The following is a 20,327-nucleotide window of genomic DNA, read 5'->3' on the forward strand; positions in this document are numbered from 1 at the left end:
ACCTCCTAGCTGTGGGTCTTAGCTTTCAAATGAGGTGTTACACAGACCTACATAACAGCCAAAGAGGACAGAATGCATTTGGTTTAGGCGGGTGGTAAGAGGTTAAAGCCTCTACTTCCATTTGATGAATCGTGCAGCTCTCGTGAGGAAGGAGTGTCCGACAGGTTTTACCCGGGCACATCCAGAGCGGGTCACCCTGATACAAGACAACACTTAGACACTGTAAGTACCACAACACGGCTCCCCAAGCTCGGGACCCGCGGCAGACCCAGTGAGTTCAAAAGCAGTCCATGTGCCCCCTTCTGTCTGAAAGTGGTACGCACTAACTACCCGAATCCGCTCGTTGTCGAGTCCGGGCCGGGAAAGACAGTCCCCCCGGCCTCCCCTCACACCTGCGTCACCATGGGTTCGCTGTGGAGGAAGTTGACTCCCTTCTGCTCCTGCCCCGTCCGCCCGGACAGGATGGTCCCGTTCAGAGGGTGGCACGAGTCGCCGTTGTTGGGCTCGTACAGCGGCGCCAGGTCCTCCATGAACTCCCCCGGCCAGTCGTCTCCGCCCCCCCCGTCCTCCCCGTCCCCCCCGTCCTCCGAGTCGCCCTCCTTCTCCCACAGCGACGAGGCCACGTGGTTGTACTGCGTGGTGTCGACGCACTCGTTGCCGCGGTGGTAGAAGTAGCTGAAGTTGGACACGATGACGGGCACGGGCAGCGAGATGGTCAGCACCCCGGCGATGGCGCACATGGAGCCCACCAGCTTCCCGCCCACCGTCTCCGGGTACATGTCCCCGTAGCCCACCGTGGTCATGGACACCACCGCCCACCAGAAGGCCTCGGGGATGCTGGTGAAGAGCGTGTCGGGCCGGTCCACCTCGGCGAAGTACACGGCGCTGGAGAAGAGGATGACGCCGATGAAGAGGAAGAAGATGAGCAAGGCCAGCTCCCTCAGGCTGGCCTTGAGCGTCTGCCCGAGGATCTGCAGGCCTTTGGAGTGGCGCGAGAGCTTGAAGATACGGAAGACCCTGACCAGGCGGATCACGCGGATCAGGGCGAGCGACACGGACGGCTGCGTGTCCTTGTCCTTGCCCAGCTCCGTGCCCAGCGTGACGAAGTACGGGATGATGGCGAACAGGTCGATGATGTTCATGACGTCCTTGCAGAAGAGCACTTTGCTGGGCGCGCAGAAGAAGCGCACCAGGAGCTCGCAGGAGAACCAGCAGATGCAGATGGTCTCCACGATGAAGAAGGGGTCCTGGAAGGGCGTGAAGCGCGGCGGGATGGTCAGCGTCTCGTTGGCGATGGTCGGGTGGGGGATCACGGTGGCCTGCTGTGGAGGGAGAGAGGAGAGGGGGAGTTTATTATGAGGGCTGATCTGCTCCAGGCAAACGTTTGGAGATTCTTTCTGAAGGTGTTACTTTACACTGAGTTCCAAATTATTAAGATTTTCTAAATTGGCTTGTTGCACGGTGTGGCTATGCTAGCTCCTCTGACCTGAAGGTGTTAGCGCCTGGACTTCCTGCCTGTTTTCTTTTCCTGGAATAATAATCATATTTTCTAAAGATTATGTTGTGGGTGGTGAGTTCCCGGTAGATGATCATTTACTGTGTTCAAACCTTGATGTAACGAGTTCAGATCGGAGACGCCTGTGATCATGAAGGATTGATAGTTTGTCTTGAAGCTAAAGGCTAACATGCTATAAAAGAATATATATAAAGGCACTATTTCAAGCTGTGTAATGCATTAACCCCTTAACTCCCACCTGAACTGAGCACATTTTCTCCAGTTTGGCTTTACCCCAATCCAATCCAAAAAAGCTGTGAAAATAGCAACAAAACTGAGGTGAAAACAATGATGGAAATGTGACAAAAAAGTGAGAAAACATTGACAAAAAAGGGATGAAAAATTTATCAAAAAGTGGCAAAAATGTCACAAAAATGTCACAAGAAATTGACAAAAAATGGACGAAAATGTGACAAAAAAATTACAAAAATGTGAAAAAATGACAAGAAAATGAAAAAAAATGTGACAAGAAAGTGACAAAAAATGACAAAAATGTGACAAAAAATGGCAAGAATGTGACACAAAAAAAAATCACAAAAATTTGATAAAAATTTTAAAAAAAAAATGTGACAAAAAAAAGTTTCAAAAATTAGTTGAATACCCAACGAAAAAATGATGGAAAAAAAAAATCTGATGACGTGAGGAAAAAGATCCTCGCGGTTCAGACGGGAGTTAAGAGGTTAAATTAGCCTTTAGCTTCAAGACAAACTCTCTGATCCTTACAAACATAAACGTCTTCTCTATGGAAATATTTCTACCAGGAACTCACTGGTCTGAGCTAATCTTAATGGAAATGAATACGAACAGGAAGTACTAGCGCCCACAGCTTCAGCTCAGAGGAACTAGCGCAGCCACATTGTGCAACAAGCCTATTGTCAACTCAAATGAGAGTCAGCACAATTTTCAAGTCTTTCACTGGTAGAGGATCATTTAAATGTGGGTGAAAACATCTCCCATTGATAACAGTATTTTTTTTCAAAAATTAATGTAGTAAAAACCTCAAAATCCACTGTTCCAAATTATTATGCAACTCATCGTTTCAATACATTTTAACCCCTTAACTCCCACCTGAACCGAGCACATTTTCTCCAGTTTGGCTTTACCCCAGTCCAAAAGCTTCTGGAAAAAAGGTGTGAAAAAAGCAACAAAACTGAGACGAAAACAATGATGGAAATGTGACAAAAAAGTGACCAAAAATATATGAAAAAGTGTCAAAAATGTCACAAGAAATTGACAAAAAATGACAAAAAAAGACAAAAATGTGACAAAAAAATTTACTAAAATGTGATTAAAATTTGACAAAAAAATGACAAAAAAATGACAAAAAAAGTTACAAAAATGAGTTGAACACCCAACAAAAAAATGATGGAAAAAAATCTGATAATGTGAGAAAAAGATCCTCTCGGTTCAGGCGGGAGTTAAGAGGTTAAAGCTTGTAATTAACTGAAAATGGTCATTTGTTGTATTTGTAGCATTAGGAGGTCATATTTACTGAAATCAAAAACTATTTCAATCAAAAAAGTATTAACAGGTCAAGTTATATTTTACCAAAGGACCTTCTTTGAGCAGCTTCAAAATTACTAAATCCATCAAACTTGTGAGTTTTTGGAGAGTCCTGCTTGGATTTGTTTGCAGGATGTTAGAATAGCCTCCCAGAGCTGCCGTTTGGATGAAAACTGCCTCCCACCCTCATAGAAGTTTTGTTTTTGTTGTTTTGTTGAGGCTCCAAAGGTTCTCAGTAGGGTTGAGGTCAGGGGAGGAGGGGGTCCACATCATGAGTTTCTCTCCTTTTTTGCCCATAGCAGCCAGTGATGCAGAGGTTTTCTTTACAGCAGGACATGGTGCGTTGTCATGATAAAGATGGTTTTGTTTCCGGAAAACACGGCTCTTCTTTTTGTTGCATAGAAGAAAGTGGTCAGTCAGAAAGAGGTCATTTTCACACCTTCAGGGATCCTAAAGGGGCCGACCAGCTCTCTTAACATGATTCTGGTTCACTCAAAATTTACCACAATGCATGAAGAGATGAAGGCCTGACAGCGACAGGTCTTTGAACGAAACAACACGACTGAAGTAAATCAGCTGTTTCAGTCGTGTGTTTGTGTTTCTCATGAATAAACGACCTCAATAAAGACGGTTCCGGTGAAAAGATGCTAATGTTAGCAGCTAACCTTTAGCTTGAGCTGTTAAATGAGCGACAGCTTCTTCTCAAATAATCCAAGCCATTCATGTAAAATCCATGTTAAATAAAGCATATCTGACTCGTATTAATCCATAAATATTCCACTGTCTCTGAGTTTGGTTTTTATCACAGAGATACATTATTCTCGGAGTCTAGTGAACTTTTAGCAGATGTCGTCACTCAATCTGCTGGTGTTCGGACACCGGGCTCTGACCGACTTTCAGCGTCTCTGAGCTCACGCTGGAGTGATATTTTTTTTCTTCCTTTATTTGTGACGCCAGTAACGCCTGTAAAAGTGCCAAAACGTCGTTCTGTTTCATGAAATAAACGTTTGTAACAATAAATAAATTCAGATCAAAAAATAAAAAAAAACATATCTGCACACCATGACGTCACGCAGCGCGGAGAAAGTCGTGGCTTGTGTCCGAATCACCAACAGAATCAGTGACTATATAGTCGACTATATAGTGCGGGCCTATGTAGTGAATGAGGGGTTAGGGAATAGTGTGGACATTCGGATACAGCCGTAGACAGTTGATTGACAGTCGCTAACTGGTAGCATGCTAACGTCTTGAGCAGCTTAAACACTGACTCTGTTGGCATGACAAACTGTAAAAATCACAGAGAACGGTTTTCTGTTTCCTCTTTGATGTTTTTAGTTTGAGAAGTGAAGCAGATCTTCAGTAAATCCTGCTGTAGCTCCACAGACGGAGCTGCTACGTCTGAGCCACATTTGCTGGTTTTATCACATAAACGAGCGTCTCTGGGGCCGTGTTTTTACTGTTTTCTTCTTGAGAAATGATCACGAGTCCATAAAAAGGCCATCAGTTTCATTTTCATCCTGAGTAGAGATATTGTTACATGTTACTGCATAATTCTACTTTGGTATTTCAAAATGGCCGCCAGAACTATGTGTGATGTCATTGGAAACGCATGTATAGTCCAGTGTAACACCGCATTTGAAAGCTTAGACCTACAAAACTGATCTACGTTCTTTTTCAAGCTCATTCTTGTCACTGTTTTGTTGCTCTTTGATCCATGTGCGATTCCCAGTACCCCCTGCCATGTGCTCGAGAACCCCCAGGGGTCCCTGTTCACCTGGCTGGGAGACTCTGCTGTAAATGATGCAACCTGAATGCTGAAATACACGAGGGCATTCGATGTTAACCTCTTAACTCCCACCTGAACGTGTTTTCTCCAAATTCTCCAAATCTAAAAGCTTCTTTGAGAAGAACGAGAAGAAAATGAGGATGAAAACGCAACAAAAAGCGCGAAAAAGTGACCAAGAAATTACAAAAGAACAACAAAAAAGTGATCCAGCAAAAAAGACAAAAATCCAGCAAAAAAGTAACAAAACTCCCGCAAAAAAAATGACAAAAATCCAGCAGAAAAAAGACAAAATTCCAGCAGAAAAAAGACAAAAATCCAGAAAAAAAAACAGTAAAAATGTGACAAAAATCCAGCAAAAAAGACAAAAATCCAGCAAAAAAAGACAAAAATCCAGCAAAAAAGACAAAAATCCAGCAAAAAAAGACAAAAATCCAGCAAAAAAATGACAAAAATCCAGGAAAAAAAAGACAAAAATCCAGCAAAAAAAAGACAAAAATTCAGCAAAAAAAAGACAAAAATTCAGCAAAAAGGTGACAAAAATCCAGCACAAAAAGTGACAAAAATCCAGCAAAAAAATTACAAAAATCCAGCAGAAGAAAGACAAAATTCCAGCAAAAAAAATGACAAAAATCCAGCAAAAAAATGACAAAAAACAGCAAAAAAAATGACAGAAATCCAGCAAAAAAAAGACAAAAATCCTGCAAAAAAATGACAAAAATCCAGCAAAAAAAAGACAAAAAACAGCAAAAAAAAGGTAAAAAAAAAAAAAACAGCAACAAAATGACAAAAATCCAGTAAAAAAAAAAGACTAAATTCCAGCAAAAAAAAGGACAAAAATCCAGCAAAAAATGTGACAAAAAAGTAATGAAAAACTGACAAAAACACAAAAGGGAAGTCAAAAGTGACGACAATGGCAAAGAGAATGCATTTGGTGTTGGCGGGTGGTAAGAGGTTAATGAAAGATGAGCAGAGAAGGGGGTCAGAAGCACCAGGTGGTCACTCTCTTCCGTTGGTGCCTCTGCCACTTATGGTTCTGAAACAACACTCAAAAGTCTGCAACGTAAAATAGATGTACAAACTTGTGACCAATTTTCACTGCAATGTTTCCCAGCTCCACCGAGGCCGAGGAGGTTGTGGGAGGGAGTTCTTTCTAGGAAGTCTCTACCACTTTCACTTCTGGGGATATTGGCCTTTTATCAGAGTTAGATTGGCCAATATCCAACACCCAAATACCAACTGACCTCTAGCTGAAATAGATAGCTGCATCTTTTTGTTAGTTTGAGGGCGTGTTTCAGTCCCAGTCCTTCCCGAGGCCAGGCTGAAGTGCTCTGCCTGTGCTCCACGTAGTCGAAGGGCTCTTTCTAGACTTTCACTACATAACCTCGATATTGTCCTAAATGCTACTATTTGACGATCAGCCCACGATGTGACCTGGTATGAATGTTAACCACCGCGTGTGAACTGGAGTGACTCTGGGGGGCGAGTGTTGAAACCCATGAATGTGCCGTCATCCACAGCCTGTTGGTCCCGGTCGGAAACGCTAGCCCGCGGTGTTTGGCTCTATGGCGACAGCGTAAACACGGGGGTGTAGAGTCCGCAGTGACAGGGAAACCAATGCCCGGAGTGAGAAGTTTGTCCTCTGCACATTCTGCCCGTGTGTCCAGCGCTGGCGGAGTGAGAGAGCCCTGATACGGTGGTAATGCCCTCTGTGTGCTGACCCCGCGCATTTGTCCACGTGCTTTTATACCGTCTATATCGGAGCTGGTACCGACTCTCGAAGACTCTTCTCAGCGATGTTTGTGGTTCCTCTTTTAGCCTTTTGTTGTAGAATTGTACCATGGCAAATCACTTACACTCACTCACTCACTTACAAATCCATCAATCCAAAAGTGTCCAGAAACTTGGCCAGCCAGACCACACGCTCATTCAAAGACTTTTCAAAGACATGCACTCTGGGATCTCAGTGATTTCCCGTTGGGCGTGATGGACAGAGGAGATCAACAAAGCTCCTCTTCAATCATCCAATCACAGTCCCAGCTCAAGCCGCACCTTCAGGAAGGCCAATCACAGCTGGGTCTCATTCCTGCTCCAGCCACTCGTCGCTCAGGATCCCCTTATTAAGCTCCCAGCTGTGCTACGACCCTCCTCCACCACCTTCCTCCGCCTGGACTCTCTGCTCCTCGAGTGGTCGCCCCAGGTCTCGTCTTCTACCATCACCAGTGTCCGGACTCCAGGGGAGACTCCGGCTGTCATTCATCATCGCAGTGCGTTTCATATCGTTAATTCAATCTTCTGAGCTCCATCATGATTCACGTCCAATAAAACTCTGTCTCTTCAGGTTGTATTATAGAAACAGTGGACGCAATGAACAAGCTGCAAGAAGCTTTTTCAAAAGAGTCCTTTTCCACGACGAACGCTTCCGACGCTGTTTCTCGCTCCAGCATGATTTGTATGCATAATTTTAAAAAAATCTAAATTCATTACATGGAGAATTATGTTATTAATTAAAGATTGTCAGCAAGCAGCTGTTTTTGAACAGAAAGGAGGAGCGTCTGTCTTTTTATCAGATTTTTTTTATTTTTTCATCACTTTTTTATAATTTTTTCATCACTTTTTTGTCTATTTTTTCATCAGATTTGTGTCATTTTTCATCACTTTTCCGTAATTTCTTCATCAGATTTTTGTCTTTTTTTCATCACATTTTTGTAATTTTTTTTCATCACATTTTTGTAATTTTTTTTCATTACATTTTTGTAATTTTTTCGTCACTTTTTCATAATTTTTTCATGACTTTTTTGTCAATTTTTTCATCACTTTTTTATAATTTTTTCATCACTTTTTTGTCTATTTTTTCATCAGATTTGTGTCATTTTTCATCACTTTTCCGTAATTTCTTCGTCAGATTTTTGTCTTTTTTCATCACATTTTTGTCATTTTTTTCATAATTTTTTTTGTATTTTTTCGTCACTTTTTCATAATTTTTTCATCACTTTTTCATAATTTTTTCATTACTTTTCCGTAATTTCTTCATCAGAATTTTGTCTTTTTTTCATCAGATTTTTGTCATTTTTTCATCACTTTTTTGTAATTTTTTCATCAGATTTCTGTCATTTTTTCATCACTTTTTTGTCATTTTTTCATCACTTTTTCATCACATTTTTGGTTGCTACACTTTTTTCAAGAGGCTTTTTGATTTGGGTAAAGCCAATCTGGTGAAAATGTACCCTGTTCAGGTGGGGGTTAAGACACATTTCATGAAAGTATTGAACATATGGATACTTTGATGAAGTGTCGACACTCATATTGCGATGTCTTTTAGTCCCAGCCCTGGTGTTTAATGCTGAGTCCTGTGAGGTGCAGCTTCACTGTCCTGTCCCGATAAATGAGTAAGTCTGTGAGTTTTGCTCTGCCTTTTGGAATGTCCCGGTCACGTCTGGCTTCTCAGTCCCGCTCTGGTGATGACTTCAACAGGCCGTGGTAACCGAAGCTTCAGAGGCGCCTGCGATGGACATGTCACGTTTCTGACATGTGTTTTACAGCCGCGGTGAGTGAGAGGGACGGCTCTATATCCAGGCCTGGGCTGAGGAGACTAAACCGGGACTTTAAACCGGGTCCAAACCAGGCCGGACTTGAACCTGTGTCTGTGTGGGACGCCTCTCGTTCCATTTCCGCCGCGCTCATCAGAAAGAGGCTGTTTTTTCCGTTCCCGGCGCGTGACTCGGAGTTTATTAATACGCCGCTGGTTTATGTGGCAATGGCTCCCAGGTCTGTCCGGGGGCTATTCTTAGTCCTTCAGATCTGTACGCAGTAACACTAGACCGGCCCATCTCCACCCGCCGAGCCTTCCCTGCACCCTTCACCTACTGTCCCCCTGCTCGGAGACATGTCCCCCGCTCGGAGACACGTCCCACAAACATAAACACGCTCACAGGTTCACTCAGTCTGTGTTACTAAATAAAATGAGACTGAATTAAACCTGGAAGAGCGTGTTTCCTCCTGTTCCTTTGCCACTTAGCCAACAATCTCAAGACTTTTATATAAATACTCTTCCCCTCAGGCTGCAGTTATTTCAGACGTCCCGGGACCGGGTTCTGGGGTGGGCTGGTGCCGCAGATTTGTTGCCTGGAAATCCAGACTCGCTGCTGCTGCACCAGACTGATTCTGAACTGCCTTCTGAGGTGGAAAATATGTGAGTGAGCAGGAAGTAAAACAATCGGCGAAGGCGTCGTCGTTGCAGGTTAGTAGCAGTTCTGCACCATCCATCCATCCATCCATCCATCCATCCAAACATCCATCCAAACATCCATCCATCCATCCATCCAAACATCCATCCATCCATCCATCCAAACATCCATCCATCCATCCATCCATCCATCCATCCATCTATCCATCCAAACATCCATCCATCCATCCATCCAAACATCCATCCAAACATCCAAACATCCATCCAAACATCCAAACATCCATCCATCCATCCATCCATCCATCCAAACATCCATCCATCCATCCATCCATCCAAACATCCATCCATCCAAACATCCATCCATCCATCCATCCATCTATCCATCCAAACATCCATCCATCCATCCATCCATCCAAACATCCATCCAAACATCCAAACATCCATCCATCCATCCAAACATCCATCCATCCATCCATCCATCCATCCAAACATCCATCCAAACATCCATCCATCCATCCATCCAAACATCCATCCAAACTTCGATCCATCCATCCATCCATCCATCCATCCATCCAAACATCCATCCATCCATCCAAACATCCATCCATCCATCCATCCAAACATCCATCCATCCATCCAAACATCCATCCATCCATCCATCCATCCATCCAAACATCCATCCATCCATCCAAACATCCATCCATCCAAACATCCATCCATCCATCCAAACATCCATCCATCCATCCATCCATCCATCCAAACATCCATCCATCCATCCAAACATCCATCCATCCATCCATCCATCCAAACATCCATCCATCCAAACATCCATCCATCCATCCATCCATCCAAACATCCATCCATCCATCCATCCATCCATCCATCCAAACATCCATCCATCCATCCAAACATCCATCCATCCATCCATCCATCCATCCATCCAAAACATCCATCCATCCATCCATCCATCCATCCATCCAAACATCCATCCATCCATCCATCCATCCATCCATCCATCCATCCATCCATCCATCCATCCAAACATCCATCCAAACATCCATCCATCCATCCAAACATCCATCCATCCATCCATCCATCCATCCAAACATCCATCCAAACATCCAAACATCCATCCAAACATCCAAACATCCATCCAAACATCCATCCAAACATCCATCCATCCATCCAAACATCCATCCATCCATCCATCCATCCAAACATCCATCCAAACATCCAAACATCCATCCAAACATCCAAACATCCATCCAAACATCCATCCAAACATCCATCCATCCATCCAAACATCCAAACATCCAAACATCGATCCATCCATCATCCATCCATCCAAACATCCATCCAAACATCCATCCATCCATCCAAACATCCAAACATCCAAACATCGATCCATCCATCATCCATCCATCCATCCATCCATCCATCCATCCATCCATCCATCCATCCATCCATCCAAACATCCAGTGCAAACTGCTCAGTTTTGACAATCTAATTTTAATACAATAATCTAAGATCAAAGTCACCAATAGCGCAGCTCCACCACCACTGAAGAACTTTGTCAGACTTTGCTCTGAGCAAAATACAAGAGCTACTCGATCCACTGCAAACAAAAACTGTGTCATAGTAAAAAGATGGTCAGCCTTTGCACAATGAGCCTCCTCGTTTCGCTCCATTAAACAGTGAACGAACTTCCAGACCGTCTGAAACTGTCTGTGGATTTTAATAGTTTTACTCGAAATTTGAAAATGTACATTTTAGATCATCAGTCGTGTCAGCATTAATGAATGTATTGTAAACTATAGAGATTTTTTAGTTTTTTTTGAGTGTACACTTTTAGGAAGAGCATAGAACGTATTTTATAGAGTGATTATATTCTAGATTGCATTTATAGATTGTAGTTGTAATGTTTTTTGTTCACACCTGTCCAGAGATTGCGGATGGAAAATAGCTGCTAAATCTGGTACAAACCATCTCCTCTTGTAAAGACTAATGGTTCTGTACATTGTCCCTTTTTCAATAAATAATGATGATAATAATCCATCCATCCATTCATCCATCTTATCCCCTTATGGCTCCTCCTGCAGGTGGTGGGTCCACAGGAGGACGGCCTCATGGTTCAAACCGGGCCTGTTGGTCTCTCATAAGGAGCTTCTGAACCGCTCTTTGTCTGACCCGTTACCTATAGGAACTGTTTGCCCTGGGAGACCCTACAGGGGCACGAAGCCCCCGACAACAGAACTCCAGGATCATTCGGGTGCTCAAACCCTCCACCACGTTAAAGGGATATTTCAGGATTTTTGACATAGGGCCTCATTTCCTAGTTATCCAGAGTGTTGCTGATACCTGGAGATATTAAGATTTTTTTTAAATCATGCTGTTCTTATATTTGAAGAGTTTCGTGGCCCGAGGCTAACGCAAGGCTAGTGCATTTCTATGGTATCAGCTAGCCTGCATTAAAAACAGTGTGACCCGCTCCACAGAGCACCTGAGGCAAATCACTTATAACACCAGACTAACCATATAAATGTGTCGATAGAATAATTTTTGGAATATAACTGACCTGCATCACATGAATGATCGCATTTTGAGGGACTATTTTCTAGCAGATCACTCCACCGCTGCGTCGCTTATACAACCACGAAGCTGATGCTGCTCAAATATAAGGTTTTTTAAATGATTCTATGGACACAGACATTTATATGGTTAGTCTGGTGTTATAAGTGATTTGCCTCAGGTGCTCTGTGGAGCGGGTCACACTGTTTTTAATGCAGGCTAGCTGATACCATAGAAATGCACTAGCCTAGCACTAGCCTAGCGCCACGAAGCTCTTCATAAGAACATAAGAACTGCATGAATTAAAAAAAATAAATATAAATATCTCCAGAAATCAGCAACACTCTGGATAACTAGGAAATGAGGCCCTATGTCAAACATCCTGAAACATCCCTTTAATGTGGCGTCACTGGACTTTTATTTTCATGGACCTCCCTGACCCGAGAGTGACGTCGCTCGCAAACAACACGTGACCAATGGGAATGAACAGGTCGAGTAACGAGCTCTGCGCTGAATATTGACACATTTACAGAAATGTTCATGAACCTCTTCACCCCCACATGAACCGAGTGTATTTTCTCCAGTTTGGCTTTACCCAAATCTAAAAGCTTCTTGAAAAAAAGCGTCAAAATCGGGACGAAAACGAGCATTAAAGGGGGGTATTATGCAAAAATCGACTTTTTCAAGCTTTACATCATGTTGTTATGTCATTCCCTCATTAAAAACATGCCTGAAGTGTTTCCTTGGCACATTCACGTATTTTTGAGTAATCTGTAAAAACTCTGATGGCGGCCATTTTAGGGATAGGTTTGCCTGAGTCCTCCTAGGAACGCCCCCACCTCCTGGAGACGCCTCCGAGCTTTCGTCACCAGCCGAGTAACCAACCACTGCTCCTCAGCAGAACCCCCTCCCCACTGATGCCACAGACAGCGTGTGGAGGGGGCGTGTCTAAAGGCTCAGAGGTTCTTAAAGAGACAGAGGCCTATTTCAAGACATTCACTACAGCCATTTTGAGAGAGACATTTTATACAAGGCAGTTATTCTAATTTACTGCATTTACAGACCAACAGAAGGTTTGGTCATCATTGTAGTGAGATATAGACTGGTGCTATGTGACTGAAAAAAGCATAATACCCCCTCTTTAACACGCAACGAAACAGTGACAAAAGTGACAAAAACGTGACACAAACATGGCAACAAAGCAACAAAAAAAGCATTGAAAAAACCCACAAAAACACGTCAATAAAGAGACAAAAACACGACAAAAACACATAAAAAATGCGACATAAACGCGGCGACACTTTTGTAGGTCTTAGCTTTCAAATGAGGCGCTACACTGGCCTATAGGCTGTGAGCTCTGCAGTCTTTTGGATTTGGGTAAAGCCGAACAGGAGGTTAAGGCGGGGGTTAAGAGGTGTGTCCTGTTCCTGTCAAATAAAGTAAACAATTATGAAACCATGACATCATTCTGGACTTGCCACTTCCATTTTTAACTCAGTGTTTTGAAATATCCTCAACTGAAACAACCCAGACCAGCCGCTGACTCTGAAAACATTCGTGTCTTTCAGCTCAAGAGCCAGAACGTGACTTGAGGAGTTCAGAGTGTTTAGAGGTGATTTTTAAGAATGAACTGAAACCGCTGCTTTGGGGCGACATGAGACTTCTGACATGAAAGTGCCTTGCCCAGGGGCACAATGGCAGCCAGTGCCCGGGGTCTGTTGCTGGGTAAGCACGTCGTCATGTTTTTGGAAGGATATCGACCCGTCCCGTCTGGTTTATGTGTCCCGTAAACAGCCGTCCTCAGTTCTACCGTTTCCTCGCGCCTCGTACACTTTCCCAGCGGGTTTAACTGTTCCTGGATCAGATTTAACGAGTCCTGTCCAAAATACTCCCCATAAACCGGGACCTTCTCCCCGGGACTGTCCCGCCTTCACCTGGAGACGGACCATCGCCGAGAGCCAAAGCAATAAAACTACATCAGAATGTTGTTCAGAGACTTTCCTCTCACTTTAGTTAAAGATCTCTGACAGTTTAACCTCTTAACTCCCGCCTGAACCGAGAGCATTTTCTCCAGTTCAGTTTTACCCAAATCCTGTAGGCCAGTGTCACGCCTCATTTGAAAGCTAAGATCTACAAAACTCATCTGAATGGATCTTTTTCCTCACGTCATCAGATTTTTTCCCCCATCTTTTTTTTTTGGGGGGGGGGGGTTAAACTCATTTTGTAGCTTTTTTGTCATTTTTTAATTAATTTTTTGTCATTTTTTTGTCACATTTTTGTCACATTTATTGTCATTTTTTAAATCATTTTTTGTCATTTTTTTGGTCTTTTTTTGAATCAATTTTTTGTCACATTTTGTCACATTTTTTGTCTTTTTTAATCAATTTTTTGTCATTTTTTTGTCAATTCTTTGTCTTTTTTATTTATTTATTTGTCTTTTTTTGACTTTTTTTGTCAATTCTTTGTCTTTTTGTCATTTTTTGTCTTTTTTGTCACATTTTTTGTCCTTTTTAATATTTTTTTTAATGTTTTTTGTCAATTTTTTGTCCTTTTTTTGCCACATTTTTGTCACATTTTTTGTCATTTTTTTGTCACATTTTTGTCACATTTTTGTCACATTTTTGTCACATTTTTTGTCCATTTTTTGTCATTTTTTGTCCCATCTTCATCATTGTTTTCATCTCAGTTTTGTCACTATTTTCTCACCTTTTTTCCAGACGCTTTTGGACTGGGGTAAAGCCAAACTAGAGAAAATGTGCTCGGTTCAGGTGGGAGTTAAGGGTTAAAGATGTCTCTGACAGTTCAACCTCTCAACCCCCGCCTCAACTGACTGGCTTTACTCAAAACGGAAAACTCAAAACAGTGGCAACAAAGCGAGGAAAAAGAGTTGTGTAGGACTTAGCTTTCAAATGAGGCATTTCTCTGGCCTATAGGCTGTAAGGTCCAGTCGAGCAGCTTTTAGATTTGGGTAAAGCTGAACTGGAAAAAAAGCGCCCGGTTAAACCTCTTTTGTTGTAATTTTTTCATCACTTTTTTGTCCATTTTTTAATCAGATTTTTGTCATTTTTTCATCACTTTTCTGTAATTTTTTCATCACATTTTTGTCAAGTGTACTTTCCCCCCTGGCTCTCCTCAGGGCTGTTCACTTTCCCCCTGGCTCTCCTCAGGGCCGTTCGCTTTCCCCCTGGCTCTCCTCAGGGCTGTTCACTTTCCCCCTGGCTCTCCTCAGGGCTGTTCACTTTCCCCCTGGCTCTCCTCAGGGCTGTTCACTTTCCCCCTGGCTCTCCTCAGGGCTGTTCACTTTCCCCCTGGCTCTCCTCAGGGCTGTTCACTTTCCCCCTGGCTCTCCTCAGGGCTGTCCACTTTCCCCCTGGCTCTCCTCAGGGCTGTTCACTTTCCCCCTGGCTCTCCTCAGGGCTGTTCACTTTACCCCTGGCTCTCCTCCCTGTACACAAACTGCTGCACCTCCAGTCACCAGTCCGTTAAACTGATCACGGCTAAAGTGCAGATATTGTTAAAGAGTGTCATGTTTTCATCGGTCCCAGTCTTTCGTTCTACACGTGGACACCAAACATGACTGTATTTGTGAATGAATGAGCGTTGGGGAAAGAAAGAGAAAAATACGAAATACCCCACACCCAATCCGTTCAGCCCGAGCTTGACCCTCCCAGTTTGCCTTAAAGGAACAGGCCACCGTTTTTCCACACTGAGATATGTTCTTACCTGAGCTTAGACGAGTTGATCCATACCTGTCTGGTCTTTGTGCGCGTGGAAGAGCTTGGTCGCTTCTAACTTCACCCAGTTTGGAGCTGTAGGAGAGGTCTGGTCGGATAAAGATCTTGTTCTTCACACAACGACCAAAGAAGTTGTCAGCTTTTGGCCTCTTCCAGTACATTCCTATAGCTCCAAACGGGGGTGAAGCTAGAAGGCACCACGCTCTTCCACGGACACAAAGACCAGACAGGTACGGATCAACTCGTCTAAGCTCAGGTAAGAACTTATCTCAGTCTGGAAAACGGTGAACTGTTCCTTTAAGCTACACAAAAGTATCTGAACTCTTGGAGAAACAGTCCCAGCCTCACCTCTCGCAGCTCCTTCTCGTGCCTGAACTCGGGCAGCGTCTCCAGGCAGAAGATGAGGATGGACACCACGATGACCATGACGCTGATGATGGCGATGATGCGGGCGGCGCTGGACGACTCCGGGTACTCAAACAGCATCCACAGGCGGCGCTGCAGCTCGTTGGCCGGCAGCTCCCGCTCCTCCTCCTTCGGGAAACCCTCGTCCTCCTTAAAGCGGTCCACCACGTCCTCGCCGAGCTCGTAGAAGCGCAGCTCCTCCATGAAGATGTCCAGCGGCACGTTGGCGGGCCGCCGCAGCCGCCCGCCCGACTGGTAGAAGTACAGGATGGCGTCGAAGCAGGCGCGGCTGCGGTCCAGGAACAGCTCGTTGCGCAGCGGGTCGAAGTAGCGCAGGCGCCGCTTGGGGTCGCCCAGCAGCGAGTCGGGGAACTGCGCCAGCGTGCGCAGCTGCGTCTCGTAGCGCATGCCCGACACGTTGATGGCGAGGCGCTCGGTCAGGGCCCAGCCGCTCTTCCACTGGCAGCGGCGTTTCCGAGGCTCCCGCTCGCTGATGTCCTTCTCCAGTTTGTTGTTCTTGTCTTTGGTTTGCTTGCACTCGTCTCCGTCCTCCTTCTCCATCGTCCCCAGCGGCGCGCTCAGCATCGGCGGACGTGTCTCGCGGCGCTGGAAGGAACGGAACAATTTCACTTCAGAGACATCGGGAAACTTTGAGAACTGAGGCTAGGGCTGGCTCAGGAGAGATTCGGGAGTTTTCCCGGTGGGCCGACGTACTTTTGGGCCGGTTGGGCCAGTCAGATCGAGATAAGGCCCGTTATACCTTAACACCGGCCCACAATTAGCGAGAGAAGCCATTAGAATCTCAATCATTAGATGCAATTACACAACTCCTCCAGTAGAGGGATGTGGCGCCTTTTATAGCCTGCTGGTGGCGCTTTCTTGAGTTATGGTTCCCAGATAATCTCGTATAATGAGATAATCTGGGACATAACACTCATGCCCCTCACACTGTGAATATAAGAGGAACTAGTTTATTGTAACTCCCTCCAGGACCCACAGAACCGTAGACCTCTATTTTTTATACATTTTAGACAGGGGTGGACTGGCCATGTGTCCATTCTGGAAGAGCACAGAAGGGCCACTGGCTCTCGGGCCACCGGTCCCGCCTTAACCGAGCTTTACCCAAATCTAAAAGCTAAAAAGAAAAGCATCAAAATAGCGACACAAAAAAGAGGATGAAAACAATACAAAAATGAAGCAACAAAAAAAATGACAAAAAATGTGATGAAAAGTCAACAAAAACACGACAACAAAGCAACGAAAAGGCCACAAAAATGTGACAAAACCAAAACCAAAAAAAATCTGACAAAAACACAGCAAAAAGTAATAAAACTATGACTTGACAAAAAGTTACAATCACTCTTGTAGGTCTCAGCTTTCAAATGAGGCGGTACATTGTTGCTCTCCAGCCGCGAAGCTTTTAGATTTGGGTAAAGCCGAACTGGAGAAAATGCGCTCCGTTAAGGCGGGTGGCAAGTGTCACATTTACGCTAGTTTGGGCCAGGCTGGTCAGAGTCCGGGGCTGTTTTTCAGTCCCAGTCCAGCCCCTGATTTTAGACACGTGTTTGCAAAGAAGTGCATGCTGGGAGTTGTCAGGTGACTCCGTCTTGCCCCTCGTCGTCAGTGCAGTTTGGAAATCTTCTATTCTCACTCCACACCTCCATAACTCTGTGGTGAGTTTTACCGTTTCATCTTCATCTACAGTGGGATCATGTGGTTGAAAAGTTTATTTGTGTTGCAGTCGCGAGTGGAACTTCATTAACGGAACGCACATTTTAAGATTGTTGAGTAATTTTACAAAAGTTCCTTCAAGTTATGAATAAAAAGATTAAAGTGTTGAGTCTCTGAGGCGTTAGCTTGAATTCGGCAGAAACAAAATGCAACTATTGTCCTCGATTCGTAGCTTATACTGTTTTAGTTCAAGCCAAGGACTCATTGTTTTGCTCATCACCTCGACTATTGCATTGAATATGACTGAATATGATGATTGCATTGAATTTTTCTAGAGGGCCGGTCTTGACCCAAATGTCCCGATTTTTTCTGCCAGTCCAGCCCTGACTGAGGCGATTCGTGCTTTACAAAACCACAACAACAGATACCGGAGCGTCCGTCCATCAGAGCTGCACGACTTCAAAGCTGTGGAATTCATTACTCCCTGAACTAAAGACTAAATTATATCTGAGCCGCAAATGCTCACATCTCGGGTTCAGTTTTGGCTGGAAACGAACCAATGCTGTTCCCATTTGTAAATAGCACCGAGTCTGTGTGAACGTGTTGCCGACTGTGTTGTATCTTCACAGATTCTGTAACCTCAACACTTTTTACCGTAAATGAGTCATTTAACGCATTACTTTTTCAGATTAAAGTTACTTTTCCACGTTTCCGTGAGTTGCTGTTCTGTCCTTTTCCTTTGGAGAGACGTGGTGACTCCACAACATAGATATAATAAAGACGAGCGGGTCCAGTTCAGCCCCATTCACTGAAAAAGTTCCCGTGTGTGAAATGTAATGGCCGCTCTGTCTCCTCCTACGCAGCCTGTTCCTTAAAAGGGCAAAAAGGCGGGACGCTCGAGGAGTGGGCGGAGCCTCCACAGAGCCTGTCAATGCACTGATGATGCTTCCAAATGTCGGGCTGATAAACAAAAACTAGCGACGTTTGAAGTCCCGTTAGAATCAATGCTCCCAAGTGTCTTGTTGCACGGTTTGTTCCTCTGAGCTGAAGTTGTGAGCGTCAGTACTTCCTGTCTGGATTCTTGTCCTATAGAGATCAGCTCGGACCTGCTGAATAATAATCATTTTTTCTAAAGATTACGTGGTGGGCAGCGAGTTCCTGGTAGATGATCATTTACTGTGTTTTGAAGTCTTGATGTAACGAGTTCAGAGGAGACGCCTGTGATCAGAAAGGATTGATAGTTTGTCTTGAAGCTAAAGGCTAACATGCTACAAAAAAATGGAATAAAAATAAATACCGATAAAAATTAGGGATGCACCGATACCACTTTTTCTAAAACCGATACGAGTACGAGTACTTTGATTTAAGTACTCGCCAATAGCAAATACTGATACGAGTACGAGGCATTTTCTTCAACATTTTATTTTTTATTGCTCTGTCCATCATAGACAGAAAAGCCCATGTCCTAAAGCAACCAATGCCTGAGCTTTATTCATTTATGTATTTTTTCTTACGATAGTATTGAGGTGTTACTTAAATGGTCTCTTTTCGTCTTTACTTCAGCTCCTGTAGATTTTCTCGTGTGTTTGTAGCAGCTTAGCGAGTAGCTACAGCGTTTTCATTGTTCTGCTGCAGCTCATTTTGGCTCAATATAAACATGCTGTATCTCTTTTATTTGGATTTTCTGAGGACTTTTTAATCGCTGGGTTAGTTTTTCAGATGAATAAATCCCTGGGCTTAAAACGGCGTCAGAATGGCCAAAACTGCTAGCCGCGAGTTAGCAACGTTAGCCTGTATGTTGTAAACACTGCAGACGCTGCAGCGCTAACAACATTAAGCTCTGGTTAAATCCAGCTCAGACTCTGGTTTAGAGAGCGCAGTCTGTAATAAAGTCAGCTCTATGTGGATTATTGTATTTGCACTAAGCTACAGCTATTTTCCCTCCTCAGCTGAGAGCTGCGCCTCGTAGCTGCGCCTCGTAGCTGCGCCTCGTAGGTTCGCTCACCGCACGTCAAATGGTATCGGTTTCTGGTATCGGGACCTCATGAATGAGTACGAGTATGAGTACAAGCATGTGTTATCGGCCCGATACTGGTATCGGTATCGGTGCATCCCTAATAAAAATGATAGTTTATATGCAGATTGGTTTCTATTCGAGGCACTATTTCAAATTGTATAATGCATGATATTAATGTCAGCTTTTAGCTTCAAGACAAACTCACTGATCCTTTTAAACATAGACGTTTCCTCCACTGAAGTATTTACACTGTAGCTCGTTAACCTGCAGGAAGTGATCATCTACCAGAAACTCACGTCCACCACAGAACCTGTTGGAAACACGATGATTTGAACGAAGCTAATCTTAATGGAATTTAACGCGGACAGGAAGTGCTAGCGCCGACAACTTGAGGACCACAGAGAAGCACTTCCTCGCCCACTGGACCACAAGCACATGTTATAAAGGAGAGAGATGGAAATATGTCACTTTCTGAATCTAAAGCGCAAAACCGGTGTCATCTGAATGTAACTAATAAAGCAACTTGTAATCTAACTTAGTTACTTTAAAACTGAGTCAACCTTTAACCCCTTAACTCCCACCTGAACCGAGCACATTTTCTCCAGTTTGGCTTTACCCCAATCCAAAAGCTTCTGGGGAAAAGGTGTGAAAATAGCAACAAAACTGAGACGAAAACAATGATGAAAATGTGACAAAAAAGTGAGAAAACATTGACAAAAAAGTGACGAAAAATTGATGAAAAAGTGGCAAAAATGTCACAAAAATGTCACAAGAAATTGACAAAAAATTGACGAAAAAATGACAAAAATGTGACAAAAAATAACAAAAATATGACAAAAATATGACAAAAATGTGACAAAAAATGACCAAAATATGACAAAAAAAATGACAAAATTTTGATAAAA

General features: G+C 43.7%; 1 protein-coding gene across 1 annotated transcript; it reads right to left on the bottom strand.

The window, feature by feature from the left end:
- Positions 1-386: 386 nt before the first annotated feature.
- On the bottom strand, positions 387-16,295 carry kcna7 (potassium voltage-gated channel, shaker-related subfamily, member 7; the record flags this gene model as incomplete). Its single annotated transcript, XM_079564708.1, has 2 exons — positions 387-1,322; positions 15,678-16,295. The coding sequence occupies 2 exons, from the start codon at positions 16,293-16,295 to the stop codon at positions 387-389; spliced, it is 1,554 nt and encodes a 517-aa protein (XP_079420834.1).
- Positions 16,296-20,327: the final 4,032 nt, after the last annotated feature.

The sequence above is a fragment of the Gobius niger genome (assembly GCF_951799975.1).
Source record: "Gobius niger genome assembly, chromosome: 10".
Classification (NCBI taxonomy): Eukaryota; Metazoa; Chordata; class Actinopteri; order Gobiiformes; family Gobiidae; genus Gobius; species Gobius niger.